Source organism: Acinonyx jubatus, chromosome A3, assembly GCF_027475565.1.
Source record: "Acinonyx jubatus isolate Ajub_Pintada_27869175 chromosome A3, VMU_Ajub_asm_v1.0, whole genome shotgun sequence".
Classification (NCBI taxonomy): domain Eukaryota; kingdom Metazoa; phylum Chordata; class Mammalia; order Carnivora; family Felidae; genus Acinonyx; species Acinonyx jubatus.
Genome location: NC_069388.1, coordinates 49,716,284 through 49,741,868, shown reverse-complemented (window position 1 = coordinate 49,741,868; position 25,585 = coordinate 49,716,284). Strand labels below are relative to the sequence as shown.

General features: G+C 43.3%; 2 protein-coding genes across 6 annotated transcripts; both read left to right on the top strand.

Moving 5' to 3' along the window:
* Window positions 1-4,961: 4,961 nt before the first annotated feature.
* On the top strand, window positions 4,962-12,341 carry LOC128311359 (ral guanine nucleotide dissociation stimulator-like). Of its 5 annotated transcripts, XM_053201365.1 has the most exons (9): window positions 4,980-5,280; window positions 5,708-5,864; window positions 7,330-7,517; window positions 8,864-9,057; window positions 9,206-9,583; window positions 10,373-10,588; window positions 10,969-11,072; window positions 11,539-11,608; window positions 12,212-12,341. In XM_053201365.1, exons 5-9 carry the CDS (start codon window positions 9,371-9,373, stop codon window positions 12,299-12,301), a joined length of 693 nt encoding a protein of 230 aa, XP_053057340.1. In that variant the 5' UTR covers window positions 4,980-5,280; window positions 5,708-5,864; window positions 7,330-7,517; window positions 8,864-9,057; window positions 9,206-9,370; the 3' UTR covers window positions 12,302-12,341. The 5 variants fall into 5 exon arrangements, 3 of the variants coding, with proteins under 3 accessions (XP_053057340.1, XP_053057339.1, XP_053057341.1); XM_053201364.1 differs by lacking the exon at window positions 5,708-5,864; XM_053201366.1 differs by lacking the exons at window positions 5,708-5,864; window positions 11,539-11,608; window positions 12,212-12,341 and adding an exon at window positions 11,287-11,421.
* Window positions 12,342-12,725: 384 nt separating this feature from the next.
* LOC128311358 (ral guanine nucleotide dissociation stimulator-like) lies at window positions 12,726-14,355 on the top strand. The gene is made up of 4 exons (XM_053201363.1): window positions 12,726-12,791; window positions 13,372-13,404; window positions 13,758-13,879; window positions 14,084-14,355. Exons 1-4 carry the CDS (start codon window positions 12,753-12,755, stop codon window positions 14,118-14,120), a joined length of 231 nt encoding a protein of 76 aa, XP_053057338.1. The 5' UTR covers window positions 12,726-12,752; the 3' UTR covers window positions 14,121-14,355.
* Window positions 14,356-25,585: the final 11,230 nt, after the last annotated feature.

Genomic DNA, 25,585 nt, shown 5'->3' with positions numbered 1-25,585 from the left:
TCCATCAGTTGCCCTTTAGTTTTGTTGATTGTTTCCTTTGCAATGCAGAAGTTTTTATCTTCATGAAGTCCCAATAGTTCATTTTTGCTTTTAGTTCCCTCGCTTCTGGAGATGTGCCTAGTAAGAAATTGCTGCGGCTGAGGTCAGAGAGGTTTTTTTCCTGCTTTCTCCTCCAGGGTTTTGATGGTTTCCTGTCTCACATTCAGGTCCTTTATCTATTTTGAGTTTATTTTTGTGAATGGTGTGAGAAAGTGGTCTAGTTTCATCCTTCTGCATGTTGCTGTCCAGTTCTCCCAGCACCATTTGTTAAAGAGACTGTCTTTTTTCCATTGGATATTCTTTCCTGCTTTGTCAAAGATGAGTTGGCCATACTTTTGTGGGTCCAATTCTGGAGTCTCCATTCTATTCCATTGGCCTATGTGTCTGTTTTTGTGCCAATACCATGCTGTCTTGATGATTACAGCTTTGTAGTAAAGGCTAAAGTCTGGGATTGTGATGCCTCCCATTTTGGTTTTCTTCTTCAATATTACTTTGGCTATTTGGAGTCTTTGGTGGTTCCATACAAATTTTAGGATTGTTTGTTCTAGCTTCAAGAAGAATGCTGGTGCAATTTTGATTGGGATTGCATTGAATGTGTAGATCGCTTTGGGTAGTATTGGCATTTTAACAATATTTATTCTTCCAGTTCATGAGCACGGGATGTTTTTCTGTTTGTGTCTTCTTTCATAAGCTTTCTATAGTTTTCAGCATACATCTGAAAACATCTTTTACACCTTTGGTTAGGTTTATTCCTAGGAATTTTATGCTTCCTGGTGCAGTTGTGAATGGGATCAGTTTCTTTATTTGTCTTTCTGTTGCTTCATTATTAGTGTATAAGAATGAAACTGATTTCTGTACATTAGTTTTGTATCCTGCGACTTTGCTGAATTCGTATATCAATTTTGCAGAGTTTTGGTGGAGACTATCAGGTTTTCCATGTATAATATCATGTCATCTGCAAAAAGTGAAAGTTTGACTTCATCTTTGCCAATTTCGATGCCTTTGATTTCCTTTTGTTGTCTGAATTCTGATGCTAGGACTTCCAACACTATGTTAAACAACAGTGGTGAGAGTGAATACCCCTGGCGTGTTCCTGGTCTCAGGGAGAATACTCTCAGTATTTCCCCATTGAAGATGATATTAGCCGTGGGCTTTTTATAAATGGCTTTTATGATGTCGAAGTGTGTTCCTTCTATCCCGACTTTCTTGATGGTTTTAATCAAGAAAGGATGCTGTATTTTGTCAAATGCTTTTTCTGCATCTATTGACAGGATCATATGGTTCTTATCTTTTCTTGTAATAATGTGATGTATCACATTGATTGATTTGTGAATATTGAACCAGCTCTGCATCCCAGGAATGAATCCCACTTGATCATGGTGAATAATTCTTTTTATGTGCTATTGAATTCGATTTGCTAGTATCTTATTGAGAATAAAGAAGGAGGTATGGAAACAGAAACAAAGATAAAGTTACCCAGACAGAGAAACTAAAGGGCTTGATTATTCCAGACAGAGAAAGGAAAGTAAAGAAGTAGGTGTAGAACATATATCAAGAGAATGGATTAAAAATGTCTGCTTAAGCAAACCAACAAACAGAGTAACCAGACTAGAGGAGGGAAGAGATTTGAAAGAGAAAAGGAAGGAAGAATATAAATAACAAGAATTGTCTGAGAATTAATCCAGGCAATGCAGCAGTGCTGGTCTGGAGAAGGGGGCTGTCTGGTTCCTCAGTGTCTATCCCACCCCAGTACATACAGTTACCTGGCACAGAGGAGTGTGGTTTGGTGTAGATGGGTCTCACTTCCACTGTGGACTCTATGAACTGATCCCTGAGGCCCCACGTTGCTGGTGGTGGGAAGAAAAATGACGACCACCCCGCAGTCTCTTCTCCACAGACCTGGTGTCCCAAATCACTCTGTTCAAGCTGTTCTCACTGTGCTACGGGTGCAGAGGACGCAGTCTGCCTCACTCCTCCAACTCCCGTGCCCCAGTGCTTGGCTAGGATTCAAACCCCCCCTCTCTGTGCACCCTGATACTGGGGAAATGTCTCTCCATGCCACCCAATATGTGGTCCCAGCTGGTTTTGTCTTATCCTGCAGCCCTTCAGGAAGGGGACCGCTTTCTCCTACTGCAGACAGCGCCCTGACCTAGCCAACCAAGCCTACCAAGCCAACCAAGGGAGGGTTGGCTCCCCTCCTCCCCAGGTGTGCGAACAGGGCAGCCAGCTCCAGTCTGGAGAAAGTCCCACAGTTAGAGATGGGATCCCTCTCTGTCCCAATCGGAGGTTTATCTCTTGTCCACATACAGCCTTAAGCTTCCCCAGACTCTCTTTCTCTTCCCTTTGTCTCTCCACAGAAGGGGATCCCTTCCCTCTGTGCCAACGTGGCCCATTGTATCTCTCCCAGTTCATAATCACCCACCTATGGCCCCTCAGGTTGTCCCAGTGTCTCCCTGGTAGCAGCTTAGTCTCTTTTCCTCCTAGACTCAAAGTCATTTGGCTTCAAACTTCAAAAACTTTTCTGTGTCTTGACTGTTGAAAATAATGCCTTCTGAACATGGAGATGCAGAGATTTCTTGGACATATTGTTTTGTTTGCTATGGATATGTTCCCAGAAGTGGATTTGCTAGATTATGTTCTATTTTTAATTTTTTGAGAAATCTCCATACTATTTTCCATAGTGAGTGTACCAACTTTCTATCCCCCAATAGTGGACAAAAGTCCCCTTTTCTCCACATCTTCACTAGCATTTATCTCTTGTCTTTTTTATGATAGCTATTCCAATTGATGTGATGCGATATATCAATGTGACCTTGGTTTGCATCTTTCTGATGGTTAGCTACATCAGGCACCTTTTTATGCACCTGTTTGTCTTTGTTTATACTCTCTGGGAAAATGCCAGAGCACTGTACACTGCATCTGGGGTCCATGGACAAGACCAGTCTGCACTGAACCTTCAGGGTCCTAATTGGATATACAATGGTGGGTGCAGAATCACTCTTCTGGCTGAGGTGAGGGTGATGTATTAGTAAAGAGGACACCATGGGAGTGGACAGGAAAAAGAGTAAAAGGAGGCATCTGAAGTCCTTTGCTTTGGAAGCTGAAGGTCCTGTTCTTTTGCCCACGTGACTCTGGAAAGCCACTGCCTTGAGGATACCCAAATAAAGGTATCCCTTTTTTTGGTGGTATGCCTGCTTGGGGCTATAATGCTAGAGCTGGAGAACAGAATTCAAGAATATTCTTCCATGATACCTAGGGTGTTCTGCTGGAGGAACTGGAGCATGAAAAGTCATGTACAGGCCATTGTGGTTGTCCTCCTGCCCAGAAACAACTTGAAACTGTTAGCAGCATTTCTCTCTTCAGTGTATGTGGTTAAAAGGGGAGATGGGCTCTAAGACCTTGTCATTTATTTATTAACTATGCACTAAGCTTTTAACCTGATGCCAGTACCTTGTTGGGCCCATGTGTGGAGCTGAAAATACCAAGAGCTACCTGCCTTCCAGGAACTCACAGTCTAGAGATAGGCAATAGCACAAAAGCAAAGGCATGTGAAAGAAAAGAGCAAATGATGTGTGCTATGAATGAAGGCTGGAGAGTCATTGGGTAGGAAGGTATGAAAGGCCTCACTGGGGATGACATTGCTAAGAACAGAATGACAAAAGGGAACTAGACTTGAACAAGTCATCGTGCAGTGTGTCAGGAAGAAGCTACACTGCTTCACACACTCACTAACAGAAGCCAGTTTGTCCAGAGGAGGTGAAAAAGGCAGCCAGTGTGGCTGGAGGGAAACTAGGAGGAGAGCAAAGGGGAGGGAGGAGGGGCAGGGAGAAGTGCTGAGGCCTGGTAGAAAGTTATCTGTTGCTCTTCTGTTACTGCATTGTCCCAATACCTTGCACTGTAAAACACATATATTTAATACCTCACATGTTTTTTTGTGGATGAAGAAACCAGGCACATATTAACTTGGTTCCCCAGCCTCAGGGTATGTCAGAAGCTGCAGCTGTGGCCTCAACTGAGGCTAGATTGGAAGAAGATTTTCTCCCAAGTTGACTCATATGATTCAGGATGCCATTTGGACTCAGAGCCTGGGTTCCTATGTGTCTTTCAGCCTGGACACTGCCTCAGTTCTCTGCCATCTGGGCCTCTATATAATGGCAGCTCAAAACACTACTTGATTTTTGGTTCAGGGATAAAGAAAAAGGTAAAGGGAAAGAGGAGAGAAATGGTACATGAGAGGAAGTAACTAGGAAGTGAAAGACTATTTGAAATTGAAACGTAGACATGACTTTCCATCACATTGGCTGTATCCTATTGGTCAGAAACCAGTCTCTAGCCACTTAGCAGTTACAAAACAATATACCACAAGTCAGCATGGGGAGCCATTGTGGAGGCTGCCCCCTCATAGATTGAAATGAGACAACTGAGTCTCATTCTAAATACAACAGGAAACAATTGGTTTTACTACCATTCCACCCCATCATGGAACCCGTATTAAAATAAGGCCAAGAGGAAGAGTGACTGTTCCATTACTACACTGATGTCTCTTTTGAATAGTACTCCATGCCACATCCCACCCCTTTTTTTAATTCTTCCATACTTAATTTTGGGCCTCAGATACACTGGATAACAGCCCACACATATTATCAATCTTATCCATTTACACCCGATGAGGCTCCTAGGAAGTATATTCTAGCCTGATCCCAACGTGCACGTTAGGAAACTATGGAATACTTGAGAGACACATTGAGTTAGGACATATAACTGGTAAAACAAACAAAGAAAAAAAGCTGAATTCAGTTCTGTATCCTCAAAATTAGGACCCTACTTGCATTTCCAGAGAGTTGTGGCTATGGCATTTTTGACTCATTGTTGACAGTTAAGGAGATGACATTGGAGGAGAAAGATAAGCAGTCAACTACCAATAAGGGGTTCTAGATAGGTCTCATTTAAAGGAGGGCCCCAGGTACTGGAATCTTGAAAAAGTGACTTCACTTCCTTGGTGATAGGCTTCAACAGAACTTAGAACTCTGGTAACCAGGTGCCCACATTCTAGAGATGGCCTGCTTTCCAGCTCACTTGCCCAGAGTCATTCTAGAGAGCAAAATGTTCTGTTGCTGTATCCCCATTTTCAGGATATGTGGGCTTAAGAAAGCCCAGAGTGAGAAACCTTTATGTCACTGTAGACATCAGCTCGGCCCTCATCTCCGAAGCTGTTGGTCATTTGGCAGGAGGCGCTCACAGGTAACACAAGGCAGCTCAGGGCAACCCACTCACTGGACAGAGCATGCCACAACTCTGATCCTGCCCAGAGCAGGCCCACACCTCTTGCCCCTCATTGTGTGTGTATGTGTGAGAGAGAGAGAGAGAGAGAGAGGGAGGGAGAGAGGGAGGGCGGAGGGGACCGAGGACGAGGGCTATGCCCTTCATGAGCAGAAGCAAGATGTCAGGTGTTGAAAGCCTAGCACATCTCTCATGTTCATACCCCAGGTCTTGGCAGGCAGGAGAAGATGATTTCTGGGGACCAAGTTCAACTACCTATATGTTAATTACGAGCCCTAGAGTTTCTTCTGGTTTCCTCCTTGCTGGGTGTCTTTACAGCTTCCCCTCTTAGCCTGTACTGTAGAGAACACAATTTCTAATGGGGATGTCCCCTTGTGGCAATGTCCAGGGAGGACCCTAAGGTCTCTTGGCCCGACTACGGGGCACTGTACTTGCAGAGCTTCACCCAGGATATCTTTGAGGAGCTGGTCCATGGTTTCAACTACTGCAGCACCCTAGATAAGTGTCAGGTGCAGAAGGATACCAAGAATCAGTGCTGCTCTGAGGTAAGAATGGGAAGAGGGTTTTTCACACCCAGGGCCTGCACATAAATATGGGGCCAAAGCTGAGGCCCTCACATCATACTTCCACATGAGCGTCCCACAGGCCCAACCACAAAATAATCTGAATATCCAAACCTCTGCCACCAGCTATGTGGTAAGGTAGGAGGACACTCTTTACATATGTTGGAATGGTAGAGAATGCATGTATTGTGTATGTATTTTATTTTTTATATTTTGATAGGGAACATATTTAATGTTTTTAATTAATCATTTTTATTTATTTATTATTATTTTTTTTACTTTTCATGAGGCCATGAGTATCTTTGCATTTTACTGCTGTTTTATTATTTTACCTACTTGCCCCAGATATCCTGGGTAGCACTCAGCTCCACTGTCCTTGCAGAACTTCTCCAAGCCCTTACATATCATCACACAAAACAGGGTGATTTAACACAAAATTAAGGGTGGGATGAAGCCATTCTATATGTTTCTGTAATGTCCTGTCTCTCAGAACACATTAAATTATTGTAGGCCCACCAAGTCATGAGCTGTGTTCTTATATGTCTTCATAATATTCCATAAAGGAGGTTGTGTGCCACTGTTTCAGCCTTTCAAGTCTGTTGGAACTTGACAGGATTCAATTCTGTTTTCATTTCAACAGTGATGCAGGGAAAATCTTAAGTGTCCTAAAAGAATGTTTTAGGTTGCTATATCATCTGCCATAACATGGAAGCACAAATTGGGTGGAAGGACTTTGATGCCTCCTGGCTGAGATACCTGCCTCTGTCTTTTAAGAGTTTCACCCAGGAAATCTTTGATGAGCTGCTCTAAGGATTAAACTCCATCTCCCTTGACAAGCAGCAGGTGCATCAGTCCAGCAACAACATCAAGTTGCTGGTATAGGGTCAGAACAGGTCCAGATTCATGTCCTTTCTCAGGACCCAGAGATGATCAGGGTAAGCCCGGAACCCAGACTACAATTGACTGGCTCCCTGGGGCCTGCTGAAGAAGGTGGTTTCCCCCAGAAACTTTCTCCCTATCAGGAACAGACCAAGCCTCATTAGCTTAGAGGAAATGCAGCCCATGCTTTTGACAATTCTCAGGACTAACCTATATGATCTTGAGCAGCATTTGAAATTCTAACCCTCTGTTTTCTCATATCTACAGTAGGGGTGTTTGCTGATGACTCACTGGCATAATGCTCTTAATATAGGCTATTAAAAGAAGTGCTATTGTTGCTCATCTAAGAGAATGCCTGGAAGTTACCAATGGTTTATCATTTCCCCCTAAAACCAATTGCAATTTTAAGCCTAGAACCATATTCTGTGTGGGCACTCAAGTCCCTTCTCTTTCACAAGTTCCCAAAGGGATGGGGGTCTCTGGTCTGAGAACCAGACCCTGATCTTCCTGGTAGTTCATGGCATTGAAGCTGACTACACGCCCCTCCTTGTCTACCTGGTGTTAAAAGGAATCAACCCTGTCCCTGGATGAGGCCTGTACAATGCTGAAGCTCAAGGAAGGCACAATGGAAGATAGTGTACAGTCCCTGCTACAATCACCTTTCCAGGATAGAAACACCTCAAACATCACAACCATTTTCTGCATATACCAGGTGTTCCCCATGGCCCAATTAGTCCTGGGACAGCAGTTCAAAAAGTGAGTGCCTGCCTCATACACAGCACAGGGGTGAGCCTCCCATTTACTACTTGTGTATCTTGGGAATGTTACTGCACCTCTATGAGCTTCACTTTCCTCTTCTGGAAGTGGGGTGGTAAGAGGATGAACCTCACAGTGTTAACTGTAGGAAATTATGGGAGAAAACATGGCATGGGCTTATCTGGTGCCTGGCTCTGTAGAAAGGGCTGCTGGACATGCTGAGTATCTTTAGGTGTAATAGTTTTCTCTCTCTCTCCAGTGAAGAAGCTCTCAACCTCAACGCTCACAGGCCTGTGGCACTTCTGAATTTAGAAAAGTACATGGAAAGCAGAAGTTGTCCTGTTTGCAAAGGACTTCTGAGAGTCTATCTAGCTGGGCTTGGTATTTTTCCTTTATATGGCCAGACTAGGGCTTGCTGGGGGACAGGCAGAGGCACCCATGGCCCACCCAGTTATCTGAAAAGTACTGGTTGGGTTAATTCAATCAACAACATATGTTAATCACCTAGTAATGCAGGCACTTTTCTAGTCACTAAGATAGTTCAGTGAATAAAGTAGACACAATGCTTTGGTGTCAATTCTAGTCAGAGGGTAGGCAATCACTGTACACATCATAATCACTCATGTCCTTGGTTCATTATATGTGACATTTTCATGGCGTCCTCTGGGTATGAAAGGATTGTCCCTTATTTGACCATTATGACAGACTACAAGACCAAGTAAACATGAGTGGGTCTTCAGGTTCAGAAGGAGGGCCTCCTGCATCCACAGAGCAGCATAAGAGACTATAGGGGTTGTGGCTGGAGGAGGACTTTCAGAACCATGGAACTCACAGATCTCTTGATTTCCATAGGAGGGCTTATGTTTGGGGGCTTCCTGTGAAGAAGCAAATGAGTCAAAGAGAGCTGTGGATGGGGCCCTAAAACTTCTGGGAAGCAGAGCACAGTCTGGGTTCAGTTGGTGCCTAAGAGACCCATCCCTTCCACTGTTCCATCTGGCTCTGCCTGCTTCTCTCCATATCTACCTCTGCTAACCACAGCAACTAGGGCCAAGAACAGAAGGTGTAGTGAGAAGACTGCTCATAAATCGGCCTCAAACGTAAGCCCTATTACTGGTCTGTACTGAGGATGGCGTTGACTATGCCCAAGGCCGTGGTGAGAAGAGTATCAGTGAAAAAACCAGACTCACACAGGTTTTCTGGATGACTAGGCCTTCCACTGCAAAGGCGGGGTTGGAAGTGGGCTGGGCCATCCTCTGGGATCCATAGAGAAATAATGATGCTGTGGGAGTACAGTGTGGAATAAAAGGCCAGGCCTCTGATGTTTCTCCACACATGACTCTTCCCAGCACCCTCTCTCCCATCTTGAGTACATGGCCTGACCAGAAATTGCAGGATACCTGGCAGTCTCTGAATTTTACCAGTTTCAAAGTAAAGACAGCCTATGTGGATATGAAGCTGCATGACTGGAACCTGAAGAACCACACCGCCCTTATCCTGGTGCATCAGGAAACTCTGGAGCCCACTGAGGCAGAGTCAGATGGTAAAGGGGATTAAAATCTGGGAAGGCTAACTGGGGTGGGGCTCATGGGCTGAATATTGTTTTGAAAGCAATGGTACCTGTCCTGTTTTTGGGAAGGCACCTGGAAAGTCAGTTATGTGGATGAACCTTTCTCTTTATCCTGATCCAGTGCCAGCCCCAGGGCTCCTTCCAGTTGCAGAGCCAGAAAAGGGGTCTACTATGGAACTAGAGACAGCACCAGTTATGTTTCAACCATCATCTCAAGTGTCAGAGCCAGCATCACCTCCATCAGCTGTTCCAGAACTGGAACAAGTGTTAACATCTTCTTCAGCATATGTGCCAGGTTCCACAGCTACAATCAGCTCAATCATCAGCTTTACTTAGAATTTTAACTCCAGCTCTAAAAATAGAGACAGAGCCAACTCCAGTGCCAGAGCCTTCCTGCCACTGGCATGTAACCCCAAAGAACCAGCTGAATGAGGAGAAGCCCAGCCTCATGGACTTCCCTCCCAAGCTGGTGGCAGAGCAGCTAACGTACATAGATGCGGTAAGAAGCTGGGCTCTCAGGGCAGGACAGGGCAGGGCACTTTCTACATTTTTGCCGTCAGCTAACCCAGACCTGCCTTTCCCTGAGGTGGACTACTATAGTCCGGGTCCAAATTTCAGCTCGACCACTTATCAACCATGGTACCCTGCCAAGGTCCTTAAATCAAGCTTTCACTGTCCAGCTGCAAACTGTAGAGATAGGCACTGATAAGAATTGATGCAGAGTTACTGTGTAGGTTAAATGAGCTTAGAACAGCTAGAAAAATGGGTAGGCCCTGGTCCTTCAGGTGGAGGAAGACAGCTCACTGGGTGCAGCCAAGTCCATGGGTCACCCACCCATCTTCCTTGGAGGCTTAACACCCTGTGCACTTATTAGGCATCTGACATGTACATAACTACAAGGGGAAACAGAGAAACCTGTGGTTGTAACTGTCATGGGGGATTGTGCATCGAAAGGAGAGTAGGACCAAAGGGAAAAACAGGTGGAGTGGAAAAGGCCCCCTTGTGAGGAGTCACATTGAACTGTCATCTAGAGGCTGGGGTTAGCAAGGATGACCAGGGTCCAAATTCTCTCCTTCCTTCCTGCCAGTATTCACTCCTAGGTCTTCCTGTACTTGACTCCCTCAGTGAAAATAGAATGGAATGAAATCCAGGGATTCCAATCAGGCTCAGGCCACATTCTCAGCTTCAGGAACTAAAGCTCTGACCTGGTAACCTCCTACCTAGGACATTAATCCTGAATGTGAAATGGCTGGCTGAACACCCCTCCCCTCCCCACCCCATTCTCTAGGAGCTGTTCAAGAAGGTGCTGCCTCATCAGTGCCTGGGCTCCATCTGGTCCAAGCGGAATAAACCTGGTAATGAGCACCTGGCACCCACAGTCTGTGCTACCGTCACCCAATTTAACAGTGTGGTCAACTGTGTCATCACCACCTGCCTTGGAAACCCAAGAATGATAGCCCAGGACAGGGCCATGGTGGTGGAGCACTGGATAAAGGTGGCCAAGGTATTTTATGGGAGGCCAAGATGAGTCACTCTTCTGAGCCTTGGAAACTGATATTTCCTTTATCAATTCTCAGGGTTGGAGTCCCTAGTCTAAGCCCTAGGGTCTGCACAGTCCCTAGGCTCTTCCCTCCAGGGACATGCTGACTTTTACTTGCATGTCCCAATGGTGGAACGCTCAGTTCCTACCTGGCTCCTTCCTTGGAATGAGCTAAAATCTTCCCTCTCCCCAGCAGTGTTACTCTTTGGGTCTTATATGTGCCTTTCTGCAGGCACCTGGATATCTGTCATCTTGGAGGGAAAATTTAAACTGAGGGAGGCTGATACTTTAGAGCAAATAGGACTCCTGCTACCCACTGACCACTCATTCTCTTCCCTCCCCAGGCCTGTCAAATCATGAGGAACTACTCTTCACTGCATGCCATCCTCTCTGCTCTGCAGAGTGCCTCAATTTACCGTCTGAAGAAGACATGGGAGAGAGTTTCCAGGTGAGTATGCCTCTCTCCATAGAAGGATCAGGGAGGATGAGAGATTTCCCATATGCACATCTTTTCCCCCTCAGTAACTGGGACCCTCCTGGGAGGCAGCAAACCCTGGCAATAGAACCTGGGCTGGTGTACAGGTCTATAACCCACCCTGGAGAATAGTCCACCCTATTCTGAGTTGACCCAAATTAAATATTATCAAGTGCTTACTTTACAGCAACAAAACTCTCTGCCCAATTGAAACCACAACTGACTGAAACAGAGTTGCTCAATTAATATGGAAATGGTGGCACTGGATGACCCACATGAGAGCTCCCTCCATGTCCTACAAACACCTTAGTTCTCAGAGGAATCCAGAGAAAACCCTAATACTGGCAGTTTGACTTTTTGGAGTACTCAAATAAGAAGGACTTACAATCAAGACACATTATTCCTATAATTTTTTCTGCCATTTTTTTCCTCTATTCAGGAAGAGCTTTCAAAAATTTAAAAAGCTGTGCACTGAAGATAACCCACAGAGAAGGGAACTGCTCCTGAAGGTATCATGGGAAGAGGAGGTTTGGGAAGAGAGAGAGTGGGGCTGAGGGAACAGGGTCCTGAGTGGATGAAGAAAGACTGCTGTGTAGGGGAATGACATGAAGCCTTTGGTATGAATATGGTTACAGTTTTGGGGTGAAGATTCCATTGGTTTGGAGCAAGAAGGTGCTGTTCAACCAGATGCTATAGACACCCTGTCTCTCCATATTAACAGCTAGTCCAGATGGGGACCTGTATACAGCTTGAGAGCCCAGAGGACAGCCCTCTGCTCAGTAGTGGGGTTGGGATGGATGGAGGGAACCAATAATGATAGTAATAGGACACTGAGTCCTCAGAAGACCATGTGACGTAGGTGGTGTTCTTACTTTTCTCAATGAGAAAACAAGCTCAGGAAGGCCAGGCTGCAAGTTCAAGGTCACACATGGAGTGAATGTTGGAGCCGAGATTGTGCTAGAATCACTCACAGCCTGCTTAAGGATAATGTAGCATTGGTACCAGCTGACTTGGGTCAGATGTCCAGGGTCTCAAGTCAAAGATGGTGGGGCGGGGGGGGTTAGTGGACTGAGGATATTATGGTCTCAATGAACTTGTCCTTGACCCTGCAGGAGTGGCCATCTAAATGGGCCACCCTGATGATGAGCCTCCAGAGAGCCCAGAAAAGGCTGCAGAAGAAGGTGAGTGTTCCTGGGGAATAGAGCCTCCAGAGTGAGAGGAGAAGGGCTCCTCTCTGACAGCTGGAGGCCTCCATATCAAGACAGGTGGACCTTTCTACTCCAGCTCCTCCTCTTGTTGCACAGCTTCCAAAACTCTTATTTTAAAGTGACTAGGAGGAGGGTCTATCCAGCTGGATGCAGAATGGATTTGTGGGTGGGGAGGGCCTAGACTACATACAATTTGATTTTCTAAAAGCAGGCCCTGGTGGTGATTAGGAGAAGTCTGTTGTCCTTGGAGGGTGAGGGTAAGGGAGAATTGAGAGGCGGCTGCTAGGGATCCTAGGCTGCTCCATGTGAGAACCTGGGGTGGACCAGGAGGCTGAAGCATTTTCAAGGGAGGGTCCCTGTGTGCACCTGAGAGCAGGGACTCATCCCACCCCCACCCCAATGACACAGGGTGGTTGTCCCCTTCCTTGGCACTTTCCTCACTGACATGGTGATGCTGGACACTGCAATGAAGGACTATCTGAAGGTGAGTGAACCTCTAGATTGTGTAGGAGGGCCCAGAATCCTGAGGTTTGGGAGTGGAGAACCCCTGTAATGAGTCCTGAGACCTCAGTACTTGCAAACCTCCCCTCATGAGAGCTTCACAGCTACCCCTGTGAGCTAGAGTTTCTCATCTCAGTGGTGAGTGAAGGGAGTTTGCACTTATGACACTGGTCCTGGTGCCCAAGACTGTCTGAATGCAAAGCTGCATGAAGTTTGTCTGAGTTGACCTCAGCCTCTTCCTCTCAGGCTGCTTATGGGGGAGAGCAAAGTCAGGCACCTCCACATCGGCAAGCACTTACATAGCCTAACAGCCCCCTCCCCCAGAGGTTTCAGCCTCCCCTTCTGTCATCAGAGAGGGTTGTGCTTATAAGGTGCTTGACTGTCTACCCCATGTCCTCCTTTCTCTGGACCCCAGAGCCTGGCTTATATCCCAGTCCTGTTTTCTGTGTATGGACAGTCTTCTAATGTGTCCTGGCACGAGAACAACATGAGAAAGGATGGGTATAAGGAACAAGCAATAACAAGGGGCTCTTTTCTGATGACTTTGGCTATTTGCTTTCTAGGGAGATGAGATCAACCATAAGAAAAAAACTAAGGTGAGCATTTGTGGCACTTCCTATTAGGGAAGTGTAGGGGAGTGGATACCAGAGATGCCCCTGGGAAGAATATTTCTTGGCTGCATCCCCTCCATCACACATTTACTGGAATAGTTTGATAATGAAAAAGTGTAAGACCCATCCATCTGGTAAGTGAAGTCAGGGGAGTGGCATCAGGGATAACTTCCTGCAGGAGGAGGGGCTATTTATACTCACCTCTGAGAACAGGTTGAGACTGGATGAATTTTCAGGGAAGGAAGATTGCCACATGTGCAAAGACCTAGGACTGGTCCCCTATCCCACTGCTCAACCCACCCAGGCTCTGTGTGCATCCTGTTCTTCTCTTGGCCTAGGAATACAAAGTAATGAAAGAGATCATGCTCCTCCAGGTGGCTGCAGATAACTACACTCTAGAACCGAAGGAGGAGTTTAGAGCCTGCTTCCAGGCTGTGGAGCGACTCAGTGAGGATGAGAGGTGAGGCCCATCAGGAGCTGGGCAAAGGCGTGGACTCTTTCTGGTGGCCACTCTAGGGATCCTGCATCCATGGTTCCCTGGGCAGCCTCAAGCCTTGTTTCCTTGTGATCACTGGAACACCAGACTCCAGCTACTGGGAAAACACTGGGAGAGACACCTGAATTGTAGCTCCTGGTCGACTCACAGGTGTCATTCTCTCTTTAGCTACATCCTGTCCTGCCAGCTGGAGCCCCAATCCTAGCTGACCAGTGAAACTCAAGAACAAGAAGAATTGGCCACAATCAAGCTCAGGACTGAGTGAATGTCCAGTGATAGTGCAACCTTTCCTCAGCAGCTTGGACACTTGCTGTGATGAACCCCATCTCCTTGACACTTCTTCCTCCCATCTATTTACCTACTTGGAGTGGCAATATTTATCTTAAATAGTAAAAGCTAGATTTGAATATTATTATATTAAAGCCTTCTTTTATAGCCCAGGAGTTTGGTTTGGTTCTATTACTTCCTACAGCAATTTAAATGGTGTACAGACTCTCATAGTCTTTCTTGAACTAAGAAATCTTACAGAGTCATCAGCTATTGTATGTGGGAGGAAGGAGAAGAGCCAGCCCTGCTCCCAAATTCCTCTTACTCAGAGAACAGGTTAATTTCAGTATAATGAATTTGGGTAAAAAGAAGAGACAGCTCCTCAGAATTACTGAGATTTAGAGGTTGAAGTTACTTTCACAGGAATGGCGGCAACCATTGACATTGGATGTCCTTAAGTGTAACAATTTCCAGGACTACTACCTGCCCAGGACAGTGGCTGCTTTCTACACTTTAAAGGAAAAGGTTTGTTTCCTGCTTCTTTTATTGAGGTATTGTTTTTTGTTTTGGAGTTTTTTTTATCAAATATTTGAAACTTTAAGTTTTCTAGTTCAAACTCTGGAGTTGCATTAGCAAAAAGCATGTAAAGAGGTCAAAACCCTACATGTGGAAAGGATAAGGACAGGAGAAGGTAATTTGCAAATTGACTAAGGGCAGGCAGGACTTTCCATTATCATTCTTCCTCTAGGGGCTCCATGTTAACACTTTACCTAGATTTAAATCCTCCAGGGATCCTTTTCAATGACCTCTGAATCCCCTCCCCTGCTTGTTTTGTATTTGGGGAAAAGATGTGTGATGTACTTTTATGGCCACAGCTGCTGAACATGGTCCCATAAACATCTATGCTAAGAGCTAGGATGTCTAGCATTCCTGCATTTCCTTATGCAGCTTTTTTTTTTTTTTTTACATTAGTTAACATACAGTGTAGTCTTGGTTTCAGGAGTAAAACCCAGTGAATCATCTCTTACATTTGCTACCCAGTGCTTATCCTGAAAAGTGCCTGCCTTAATGCCCATCACTGATTTAGCTCACCTTCAAACCCACTGTCACCCTTAACCCTCAGTTTGTTCTTTGTATTTAAGAGTCTCTTATGGTTTGCCTACCTCTCTGTTTTTATCTTATTTTTCCTTCCCTTCCCCTATGTTCATCTGTTAAGTTTCTCAAATTCCACATATGAGTGAAATCATATAATATCTGTCTTTCTCTGACTGACTTGTTTTGCTTAACATAATACCCTCCATTTCCATCTATATTGTTGCAAATGACAATATTTCATTCTTTTTTATTGCCAAGTAGAATTCTATTGTGTGTGTCTGTATGTGTGTCCCACATCTTTTTGTTTTAATGTTTATTTTTGAGAGACAGAGTGTGAGTGGGGGAAGGGCAGAGAGAGAGGGAGACACAGAACATGAAGCAGACCCCAGGCTCTGAATTGTCAGGACAGAGCCCGATGTGGAGCTCCAACTTACAAACCGTGAGATCATGATCTGAGCCAAAAGTGGGAGTTTCACCAACTGAGCCACCCAGGCGCCCATTTTACATTAGTACATCTTCTTTTTTTTTTTTTTAATTTTTTTTTTTCAATGTTTATTTTTGGGACAGAGAGAGACAGAGCATGAACGGGGGAGGGGCAGAGAGAGAGGGAGACACAGAATCGGAAACAGGTTCCAGGCTCTGAGCCATCAGCCCAGAGCCTGACGCGGGGCTCGAACTCCCGGACCGCGTGATCGTGACCTGGCTGAAGTCGGAACGCTTAACCGACTGCGCCACCCAGGCGCCCAACATTAGTACATCTTCTTAATCCATTCATCAGTTGATGAGTTCATGGACATTTGGATTTTTTCCATAATTTGAATATTGTTCATGGCTCTGCTATAGAACATCAGGGTGCCTGTGCCCTTGTCAAATCAGCACTCCTGTATTCTTTGATAACTTCCTAATAGTGAAATTGCTGAGTTGTAGGTAGTTTCTATTTTTAATTTTTTGAAGAATCTTCATACTCTTTTACAGAGTGACTGCACCAGTTTTCATTCCCACCAACAGTGCAATAGGGTTCCCCATTCACATCTTTGCCAAATCTGTTGTTTCCTGAGTTGTCAATTTTTGCCATTATGACACGTGTGAGGTTGTATCTCATTGTGGTTTTGATTTGTATTTCCCTGATGAGGAATGATGTTGAGCATCTAGTCATGTGTCTGTTTGCCATCTGGATGCCTTTTGGAAAAGTGTCTATTCATGTTTTCTGCCCATTTCTTCACCGATTATTTGTTTTTTGGGTGTTGAGTTTGGTAGGTGTTTTATAGATTTCGGATACTAATCGTTTATCTTATATGTCATTTGAAAATATCTTCTCCCATCCCTCAATTGCCTTTAGTTTTATTGATTATTTACTTTGCTGTGCAGAAGCTTTCTATCTTGCTTGATGAGGTCCCAATAGTTACTTTTTGTTTCGTTTCTCTTGCCTTTGGAACACGTCAAGTAAAAAGTTGCTGCAACTGAGGTCAAAGAGGTTGCTGCCTGTTTTCCCCTGTACAATTTTGATGGTTTAATGTCTCACATGCACTTTGAATTTATTTTTTGTGTAAATTGGAAGTGGTTTGGGTTCATTCTTCTGCATTTTGATGTCCAGTTCTCCCAGCACCACTTTATAAAGATACCGTCTTTTTTCCATTGGATGCTCTTTCCTGCTTTGTTGCAAATTAGTTGGCCATATACTGTGGGTCCATTTATGGGTTCTCTATTCTATTCTATTGATCTATGTGCCTGTTTTGTGTCAGTATGATACTGTCTTATGATTACAGCTTTGTAATACAATTTAAAGTCCAGGATTTTGATGCCTCCAGCTTTGGTTTTCTTTTTAACATTACTTCAGCTATTCAGGGGCATTTGGGGTTCCCCCAAATTTTAGGATTTTTCTAGCTTGTGAGGATTGCTGATGCTATTTTGATAGGGATTGTGTGGAATGTGTAAATTGCTTTGGGTAGTTGTGACATTTTAACAATATTTGTTCTTACAATCCATGAGCATGGAATTTTTTTTTTTCATTTCTTCTGTCTTCAATTTCTTACGTAAACCTTCTATAGTTTTCAGCATACAGATCTTTTACCTCTTCCATTACGTTGATTCCCAGATATCTTGTGGTTTTTTGGAAATTGTAAATGGGATTGATTCCTTAATATACCCTTCTATTGTTTCATTATTGGTATATACAAATGCAACCCATTTCTGTACATTGGTTTCATACACTGTGTCTTTGCTGAATTCATGTACCAGCTCTAACAGTTGTGTGTGTGTGTGTGTGTGTGTGTGTGTGTGGCATATTTTGGGTCATCCATGTACAGTATCATATCTGTGAAGAGCGAAAGTTTGACTTATTCTTTGTCAGTTGGATGACTTTTATTTCATTATGTTGCCTGATTGCTTGGGCTAGAACTTCCAACACTATGTTGAACAACAATGATGAGAGTGGACATCTCTGTCATGTTCCCGATCTCAGGGGGAAAGCTCTCAGTTTTTCCCCATTGACGATGATATTTAGTTGTGGGCCTTTCATATATGGCCTTTACTATCTTGAGGTATATTCCTTCTATCCCTACTTTGCAGATTTTTATCAATGAAGAATGCCATATTTTGTCAAGTGCTTTTTCTGCATCTATTGTCAGGATCATATGACTTATCCTTCCTTCTATTAGTGTGGTGTATCACGTTGATTGATTTGCAAATATTGAACCAGCCCTGCAGCCCAAGAATGAATCCTACTTGATCATGGTGAATAATTCATTTAATATACTGTTGAAATCAATTTTCTAGTATCTTGTTGATAATTTTTGCATCCAGGTTCATCATGGATATTGGGCTATAATTCCCCTTTGTAGTGGGGTCTTTGTTTTTGGAATCAAGGTAATGCTAGCTTTATAGAATGCATTTGGAAGCTTTCATTCCATTTCTATTTTTTGGAACAGTTTGAAAAACAATAGGATTAACTCTTTTTAAATGCCTGGGAGAATTCCCCTGGGAATCCATTTGGCCCAGGATTCTTATTTGTTTGGAGATTTTTTGATAACTGATTCAACATCTTCATTGGTTATGGCTCTGTTCAAATGTTCTTTTCTTCCCATTTTGGGTTTTTGTAGTATATGGGTGTCAGGAACTTTTCCATTTCCTCCAAATTGTCAGTTTGCTGCATATAATTTTTCATGGTGTTGTCTAATAATTGTTTGCATTTCTGTGGTGTTAGTTGTGATCTCTCCTCTTTCATTCATGATTTTATCTATTGGGGTCTTCTCTTTTTTCTTTTTGAGAATCCTGGCTAGGGATTTATCAATTTGTTTCTTCTTAAAAAAAACCACAACAGATCTTAGTTTCATTGATCTGTTCTACTGTGTTTTTTTTTTATTCTATAGTGTTTATTTCTGCTCTAATCTTTACTATTTCCCCTTATCTGCTGGTGTTGGGTTCTATTTGCTGCTGTTTTTCTAGCTCCTTTATGTGTAAGGTTAGGTGGTATATTTGGGACCTTTCTTCCTTCTTGAGATAGGCCTGAATTGCAATGTATTTCCTTTAGGACTACCTTTGCTGCATCCCAAAGGATTTGGACTGTCCTGTTTTCGTTTTCATTTGCTTACATTTTTAAAAATATCTTCTTTAATTTCCTGGTTGATCCATTCATTCTTTAGTAGGATGTTCTTTAACCTCCATGTACTTTTGGTTTTCCAAATTTTTTCTTGTGGTTGGTTTCAAGTTTCATAGTGTTGTGATCTGAAAATATGCATGGTATTATCTCAATCTTTTTGTACCTGGTGAGGGCTGTTTTTGTGACTCAGTATGTGATCTATTTTGGAGAATGTTCCACGTACAATCAAGAAGAATGTGCGTTCTGCTACTTTAGGATATAAAGTTCTGAGTATATCTTTTAAGTCCATCTTGTCCAACGTGTCATTTTTTTCCTTATTGATTTTCTGCTAGATGATCTGTCCATTGTTGTAACTGGAGTACTAAAGTCACAATAACAGTATTATTATCAGTAAGTTTTGCTTATGTCTGTGATTGATTGAATTATATATTTGGGTGCTCCACTTTGGAGGCATAAAATATTTACAACTGTTAGCTCTTTGTGATGGATAGACCCCTTAATTATAATATGATGCCTTCATTAATGTCTTGTTACAAGCTTTGTCTTAAAATCTAGTTTGTCTGATATAAGTATGGGTACGCCAGCTTTCTTTTGATGTCTGTTACCATGATATATGTTCTCTATCCTCTCCCTTTCAATCTGCACATGTCCTCTGATCTGAAATGAGTCTTTGGGCCAACATGGCAGAGAAGTAGGGGGATCCATACTTCCCACCTCTCTCAAACAAAGAGGTGCTGAAGCCAAAGGACTTTGAACTCCAGAGTCTGGTATGAAGAGACTGGATCTACCAAGAAGAAAATGGGAAAACTGGAGAAAAGATAGGTGGGTGATTGCAAACTGGGGGAGATAAAAAAAGTCCATGTGAGTCTGGAAGGTAGGGACCCCCTTCTGCGGAGAGACAAAGGGAAGAGAAAGAGCAGCTTGGGAAGTGTAGGACCATATCTGGGCAGGAGAAAGACCTCAGACTTTGAGAGGGATCTTATCTCTAACTGCAGCGCTTTCTTCAGGACTGGGGCCAGCTCCCTGTTCTTGCACCTGGGGAGGAGGGGAGCCAGCCCTGGGTGTGGGGTAGGTCAGGGTGCATGCAGTCCACAGTGGGGAGAAAGTGGTCCTCTCCCTGGAGGGCTGTGTGATAGTACAAAGCCTGTGTCTGCCACCCCTGGGCTCAGTGGCTTGGCCTAAGGTGCAGTACACAGTTGGAGAAAGCATCCCCCTCCCTGAGTGCTGCGGGAATAGACAAAGCCCGCCTGCTGCCTGCACCCACCACCCCCAGGTCTCAGCAGCGAGGTTGGCAGTGCAGTCTGCAGTAGGAGAAGGCAGTCCTCCCTGAAGTGTGCCAGCACAGACAAAGACAGCCGGGACCACATATCGGGCTGCACTAAGAGGCGCTTCCCCAGTGCCAGAGTGTACAGAGTGGGACTTTGAATCCTAGCCAAGCACAGAGTCAGGGAGTTGGCAGAGTGAGAAGGACCATCCTGTCTGCACCCATGGCACAGAGAGAATGACACAGTCCACTGGGTCTAACTCCGTGAGGAAGACACTGGGGGATCACCATTCCCCCTCCACCACCACCACCAAGGTGGAGCCTCCGGGACCAGTCCCAGGGCCCATAGTGGAGGTGGGTCCAGACCACACCAAATGACACCCCTTCACACTAGGTAACTATCTAATGGAGCTGGACAGACATTGTGGACAGCTCCCCCAGACCAGTGCTGCAGCACTGCCTGGATTAACTCCAGGTCACCTCTGGGTATATAGATATATTCTCCCCCCATCTCTCCTCCTTATCTCTTCCCTCATCTAGGCTGGTTAGTCTTGTTTATGGTTTGTCTAAATGGATATATTTAATACATTCTCTTGATACATGTTCTACACCTCCTTCTTTACATTCCTTCCTCTCTCTCTGGAATAATCAAGCCATATAGTTTTCTCTGTCTAGGTAAATTTATTTTGGGTTTTTTTCCCTGCATCCTTCTTTATTTTCCTTTCTCTCCCTCTAGATTAAGCCTTTTAGTTTCTCTGCCTAGTCAATGTTTATGTTTTCTTCATCCCTGCTCCTGTCATTTCTCCTTGTCTGTGCTCTCCCATCAGGACTGCCTCCACCATGTCCTTTACTTGTAGTTGGTGTTTGTGGGTTTTTTGTTTTAGTTTTCAGTTTTTTAGCTTTCTTTGTTTCTGTTATTTGCTTGCATGTTTTTGTCTCCGGTTTGTCTATCTGTTTTCCTTTTCAGGGCTACTCCAAGTAACAAATCAAAGCGCACCTGGTGGAGGGTGAAAATATCACTAGAGTAGGGAAATAAAATAACCAACATCACAACAGAGAGCAAGTAAAAATCTCCAAAAAAAAAAAAAAAAAAAAAACACAGCTCCTGAAGGGCCAGACCCTGGACAGTGTGTGACCTTCCATTTAATATTGCAGTGCTCACAGGTGCAGAGAACACAAAAGCTTTTAAAATGCATAAGAAACAACAAAAAAAAAAACTAGCCAAAATGACAAAACAAAAGAATTATCCTCAAAAGAAACTCCAGGAAGTAGCGACAGCTAACGAATTTATCAAAACCAATTTAAGCAATATAACTGAATATGAATTTAGAATAATACTCATAAAATTAATCGCTGAGCTTGAAAAAAGCATACAGGACAGCAGAGAATCTATTGCTACAGAGATCAAGGGACTAAAAAATAGTGACGATGAATTTTAAAATGCTATAAGTGAGGTGCAAAATAAAGTGGAGGTGGCCACAACGTGGATTGAAGGGGTAGAGGGGAGAATAGGTGAATTAGAAGACAAAATTATGAAAAAAGAGGAAGCTGAGAAAAAGAGAGATTAAAAAAAAATCCAGGAGTATGAGGGGAGAATTAGAAAACTAAGTGATGCAATCAAAGAGAAAAATATCGGTATCATAGGAATTCCACAAGAAGAGAGAGAGAAAGGGGCTGAAGGTGTACTTCAACAAATCATAGCTAAGAGCTTCCCTGATCAGGGGAAGGAAAAAGGCAGTGAAATCCAAGAGGAACAGAGACCTCCCTTCAGACGTAACATGAATAGATCTTCTACAAGACATATCATAATGAAACTGGCAAAATACAAAGAGAAAGAGAATTCTGAAAGCAGCTAGGGATAAATCGGTCCTAACATACAAAGATAGACACATAACTGTAGTAGCAGACCTATCTACTGACACTTGGCAGGCCAGAAAGGAATGGCAGGAAATCTTCAATGTGATGGACAGAAAAATTATGCAGCCAAGAATCCTTTATCCGGCAATCCTTTATCCTAGTCTGGCATTCAGAATAGAAGGAGAGATGAAGGTTTTCCAAACAAAAACTGCAGGAATTCATCACCACTAAACCAGCCCTACAAAAGATCCTAAGGGGGATTCTGTGAGTGAAATGTTGCAAGGACCACAAAGTACCAGAGACATCACTACAAGCATGAAACCCTACAGATATCACAATGATTCTAAACCCATATCTTTCTCTTTTGTTTTAAATAATTATCATTGATTTGTATTTTTTTAATATGAAACTTATTGTCAAATTGGTTTCCATACAACACCTAGTGGTCATCCCAACAGGTGCCCTCCTCTATACCCATCCATATCTTTCAATAATAACACTGAATGTAAATGGACTAAATGCTCGCATCAAAAGATATAGGGTATGAGAATAGATGAAAAACTAGACCCATCCATATGCTGTCTACAAGAAACTCATTTTAGACCTGAGGACAGCTTCAGATTGAAATTGAAGGGATGGAGAACTATCTATCATGCTACTGGAAGTCAAAAGATAGCTGGAGTAGCCATAATTATATCAGACAAACTAGACTTTAAATTAAAGGCTGTAAAAAGAGATGAAGAAGGATATTTCATAATAAATATAGGTTCTATCCATCAGGAAGTGCTAACAATTATAAATGTCTATGCACTGAATTTGGTAGCATGCAAATGTATAAAACAATCACAAACATAAGCAACCTTATTGATAAGAATATGGTAATTGCAGGGGACTTTAGTAATCCACTTAAAGTAATGTATATATCATCTAGACAGAGAATCAGTCAAGAAACAATGGCCCTGAATGATACATTGGACCAGATGGACTTGACAGATATATTTAGATCTCAGCATCCCAAAGCAACACAATATACTTTTTTCTTGAGTGCACATGGAATATTCTCCAAGATAGATCATATACTGGGTCACAAAACATCCCTTAATAAATACAAAAGAATTGAGAACCTATCAAGCACACTTTCAGATAATAATGCTATAAAAGTTGAAATCAACCACAGGAAAAAGTCTGGAACACCTCCAAAAGCATGGAGTTGAAAGAACATCTTACTAAAGAATGAATGGTAAACCAGGTAATTACAGAAGGAATTTAAAAATATATGGAAACAAAAGAAAATGAAAATACAACAATCCAAATGCTTTGGGATGCAGCAAAGGCAGTCCTGAGGAAAACACATTGCAATCCAAGCCTATCTCAAGAAACAAGAAAAATCCCAACAAGAAAAATACAAAATCTAACAGCACACCTAAAGGAAATAGAAGCAGAACATCAAATACATCACAAAACTCAACAGAAGAAGAGAAGTAATAAAGATCAGGGCAGAAATAAACAATACACAATCAAAAAAAAAAAAAAAACCACAGTAGAGCAGATCAATGTGCAGTGGAAGCAATTTTGGTGATGGAAACTGGTTCCCTTTTGGGATTTTGACTGGGGGATGGGAGAGGGAGATGCTGCTGGCCTCCAAGCTGACCTCTGTCTTCTGGGCTCAACACCTCTCTCTCCCGGTGTCCACTCGCCCTCCCACTCTCCGAGCAGAGCTGTTGACTTATAACATTCCAGATAAGTCCTGCTGGCTGTCAGAACTCATGCAGTCCTGCCCTTCTGCTTTTGCAAGTCAGTCTTGGGGCTCTGCCTTGCCGGGCCAGCTGCCCCTCCATCACCCCACCTCCTTCCCACCAATCCATGTAGTGCACACCACCTCTCCACCCTTCCTACCCTCTTCCGTAGACCTCTTGTCTATGCTTGGCTCCAGAGAGTCCATTCTGCTAGCCTTCTGGAAGTTTTCTGGGTTATTTATTTAGGCAGATGTGGGTGAATCTAAGTGATCAACAGGACATGGTGAGCCCAGCATCCTCCTACGCTGCCATCTTAAAGCCCCCACAGGAATCTTGACAATTAGGTATATATACATAGTTGGAATACATGCATATACTTGCTTGCACAGTCTATTAAACACATTTAGTTCACACATGTAAGATTTTAATACCATTCTCTAATACGAGGAGCCAGGGTTCTTTGAAGAACTTGTTGACACTAGGACTGAGACAGTAAATAAAAAGCCAGGATGATCTTGAAGTATCAGAAAATAAGGCAGAACCAAGGGGAAAAAAATCCACAGAGATGCAAATATGTCAAAGGAAAATAAGAGTCAATGGATAATGCTTTCAGTAGTCAAAGCAGGAAAGAACTGAGCAACCAAACACAGGAGTGTTGGACTATAACCAAAAGATTGGAATAACTACCCAGATATTTACACTGGTAAAAAGTAAATTATTAATTTTTTTTATGAATGGGGTTAAATACCCCTCTCCAATGCAGAAGAATTCCAAATAATTGATGTAAACACTCAGCTACCCATCAAGGAAATGGCGCTAACTGCCCTCTCCTAAGTGTTGGTCTGCATATGTCTTCATCCTAAAGATACACTGTATGTACATGGGAAAAAGTAAGTTTACTGTGGGGAAACCTGACAAACACTATGATAACCAGGAGACCAAAGTTAACACTAGCAGTGGTAAGGGGTCTCCAGAACATGTTCCCTTGATAAAAAGTGATGAGAGAGCACATTACCATCCATGATCTGCTTCCTCCAAATTCCCAAATCCCAATATAAATGAGGAAAAACACCAAGCAAAGCCCAACTCAGGACTTTCTACAAATATCTGACCAGTCCTCCTGAAAACTACCAAGGTCATTGAAAGGAGGCAAGGTCTGACAAATGTCAAAGCCAAAGCCTAAAGAGACATGACTAAATGTAACATGATGCCCTGCATGGGATAACTGGAGTTGGAAAAGGTAGAATGAAGTAAACCTGAATAAAATATGGACTTAGTTAAAAATAATGTATCAGGGTGTCTGGGTGATTCAGTAAGTTAAGTGTCCTCCTCCTGATTTCAGCTCAGATCATAATCTCACGGTTTGGAAGTCCCAGCCCCATGTCTGGCTCTGTGCTGACAGTGCAGAGCCTGCTAAGAATTCTCTCTCTCCTTCTCTGCCTCTCCCCCACTCACGCTTGTGCATGCTCGTTCTCTCTCTCTCCAAATAAACTTTTAAAAATAATGTATCAATATTTGTTCATTAGCTGTGACAATTCTGAAGAAAAACAGAGAAGAGAAATTCCAAGTCAAGTAAGAGAAACCCACTGCATCACACTGGAAACCTAAGGAGTTGGGTGGATTTTCCTAGTAAAAATACACCTTAACTAAACAGCTCCTAAAATAAGGAAAATATAAAGAGGTTAACTAGCTGCCCAGGGATCTCTTTCCCTGATGCTTCTCCTCTGTGCTGGTGTTTCCCTCTCCAGGGACAGGAATCGACACGGACAGTGTTGTTCCTCAGCTCTACCAGACTTGACCATACCTACTGTCTCCCCCAGCTATGTTCCCACCCAGTGAGGACACCATGCAAG

What these genes read in the sequence shown, in the direction of transcription:
- LOC128311359 (XM_053201364.1), top strand. Translation starts at nt 9,371, where the DNA reads ATGTGCCAGGTTCCACAGCTACAATCAGCTCAATCATCAGCTTTACTT. An exon ending in ACTGGATAAAGGTGGCCAAG is followed by an intron (nt 10,589 to 10,968) that starts GTATTTTATGGG and finishes TTCCCTCCCCAG; the next exon opens with GCCTGTCAAATCATGAGGAA. An exon ending in GAAGGGAACTGCTCCTGAAG is followed by an intron (nt 11,609 to 12,211) that starts GTATCATGGGAA and finishes TTGACCCTGCAG; the next exon opens with GAGTGGCCATCTAAATGGGC.
- LOC128311358 (XM_053201363.1), top strand. Translation starts at nt 12,753, where the DNA reads ATGGTGATGCTGGACACTGCAATGAAGGACTATCTGAAG. An exon ending in CAATGAAGGACTATCTGAAG is followed by an intron (nt 12,792 to 13,371) that starts GTGAGTGAACCT and finishes TTTGCTTTCTAG; the next exon opens with GGAGATGAGATCAACCATAA. An exon ending in CGACTCAGTGAGGATGAGAG is followed by an intron (nt 13,880 to 14,083) that starts GTGAGGCCCATC and finishes TTCTCTCTTTAG; the next exon opens with CTACATCCTGTCCTGCCAGC.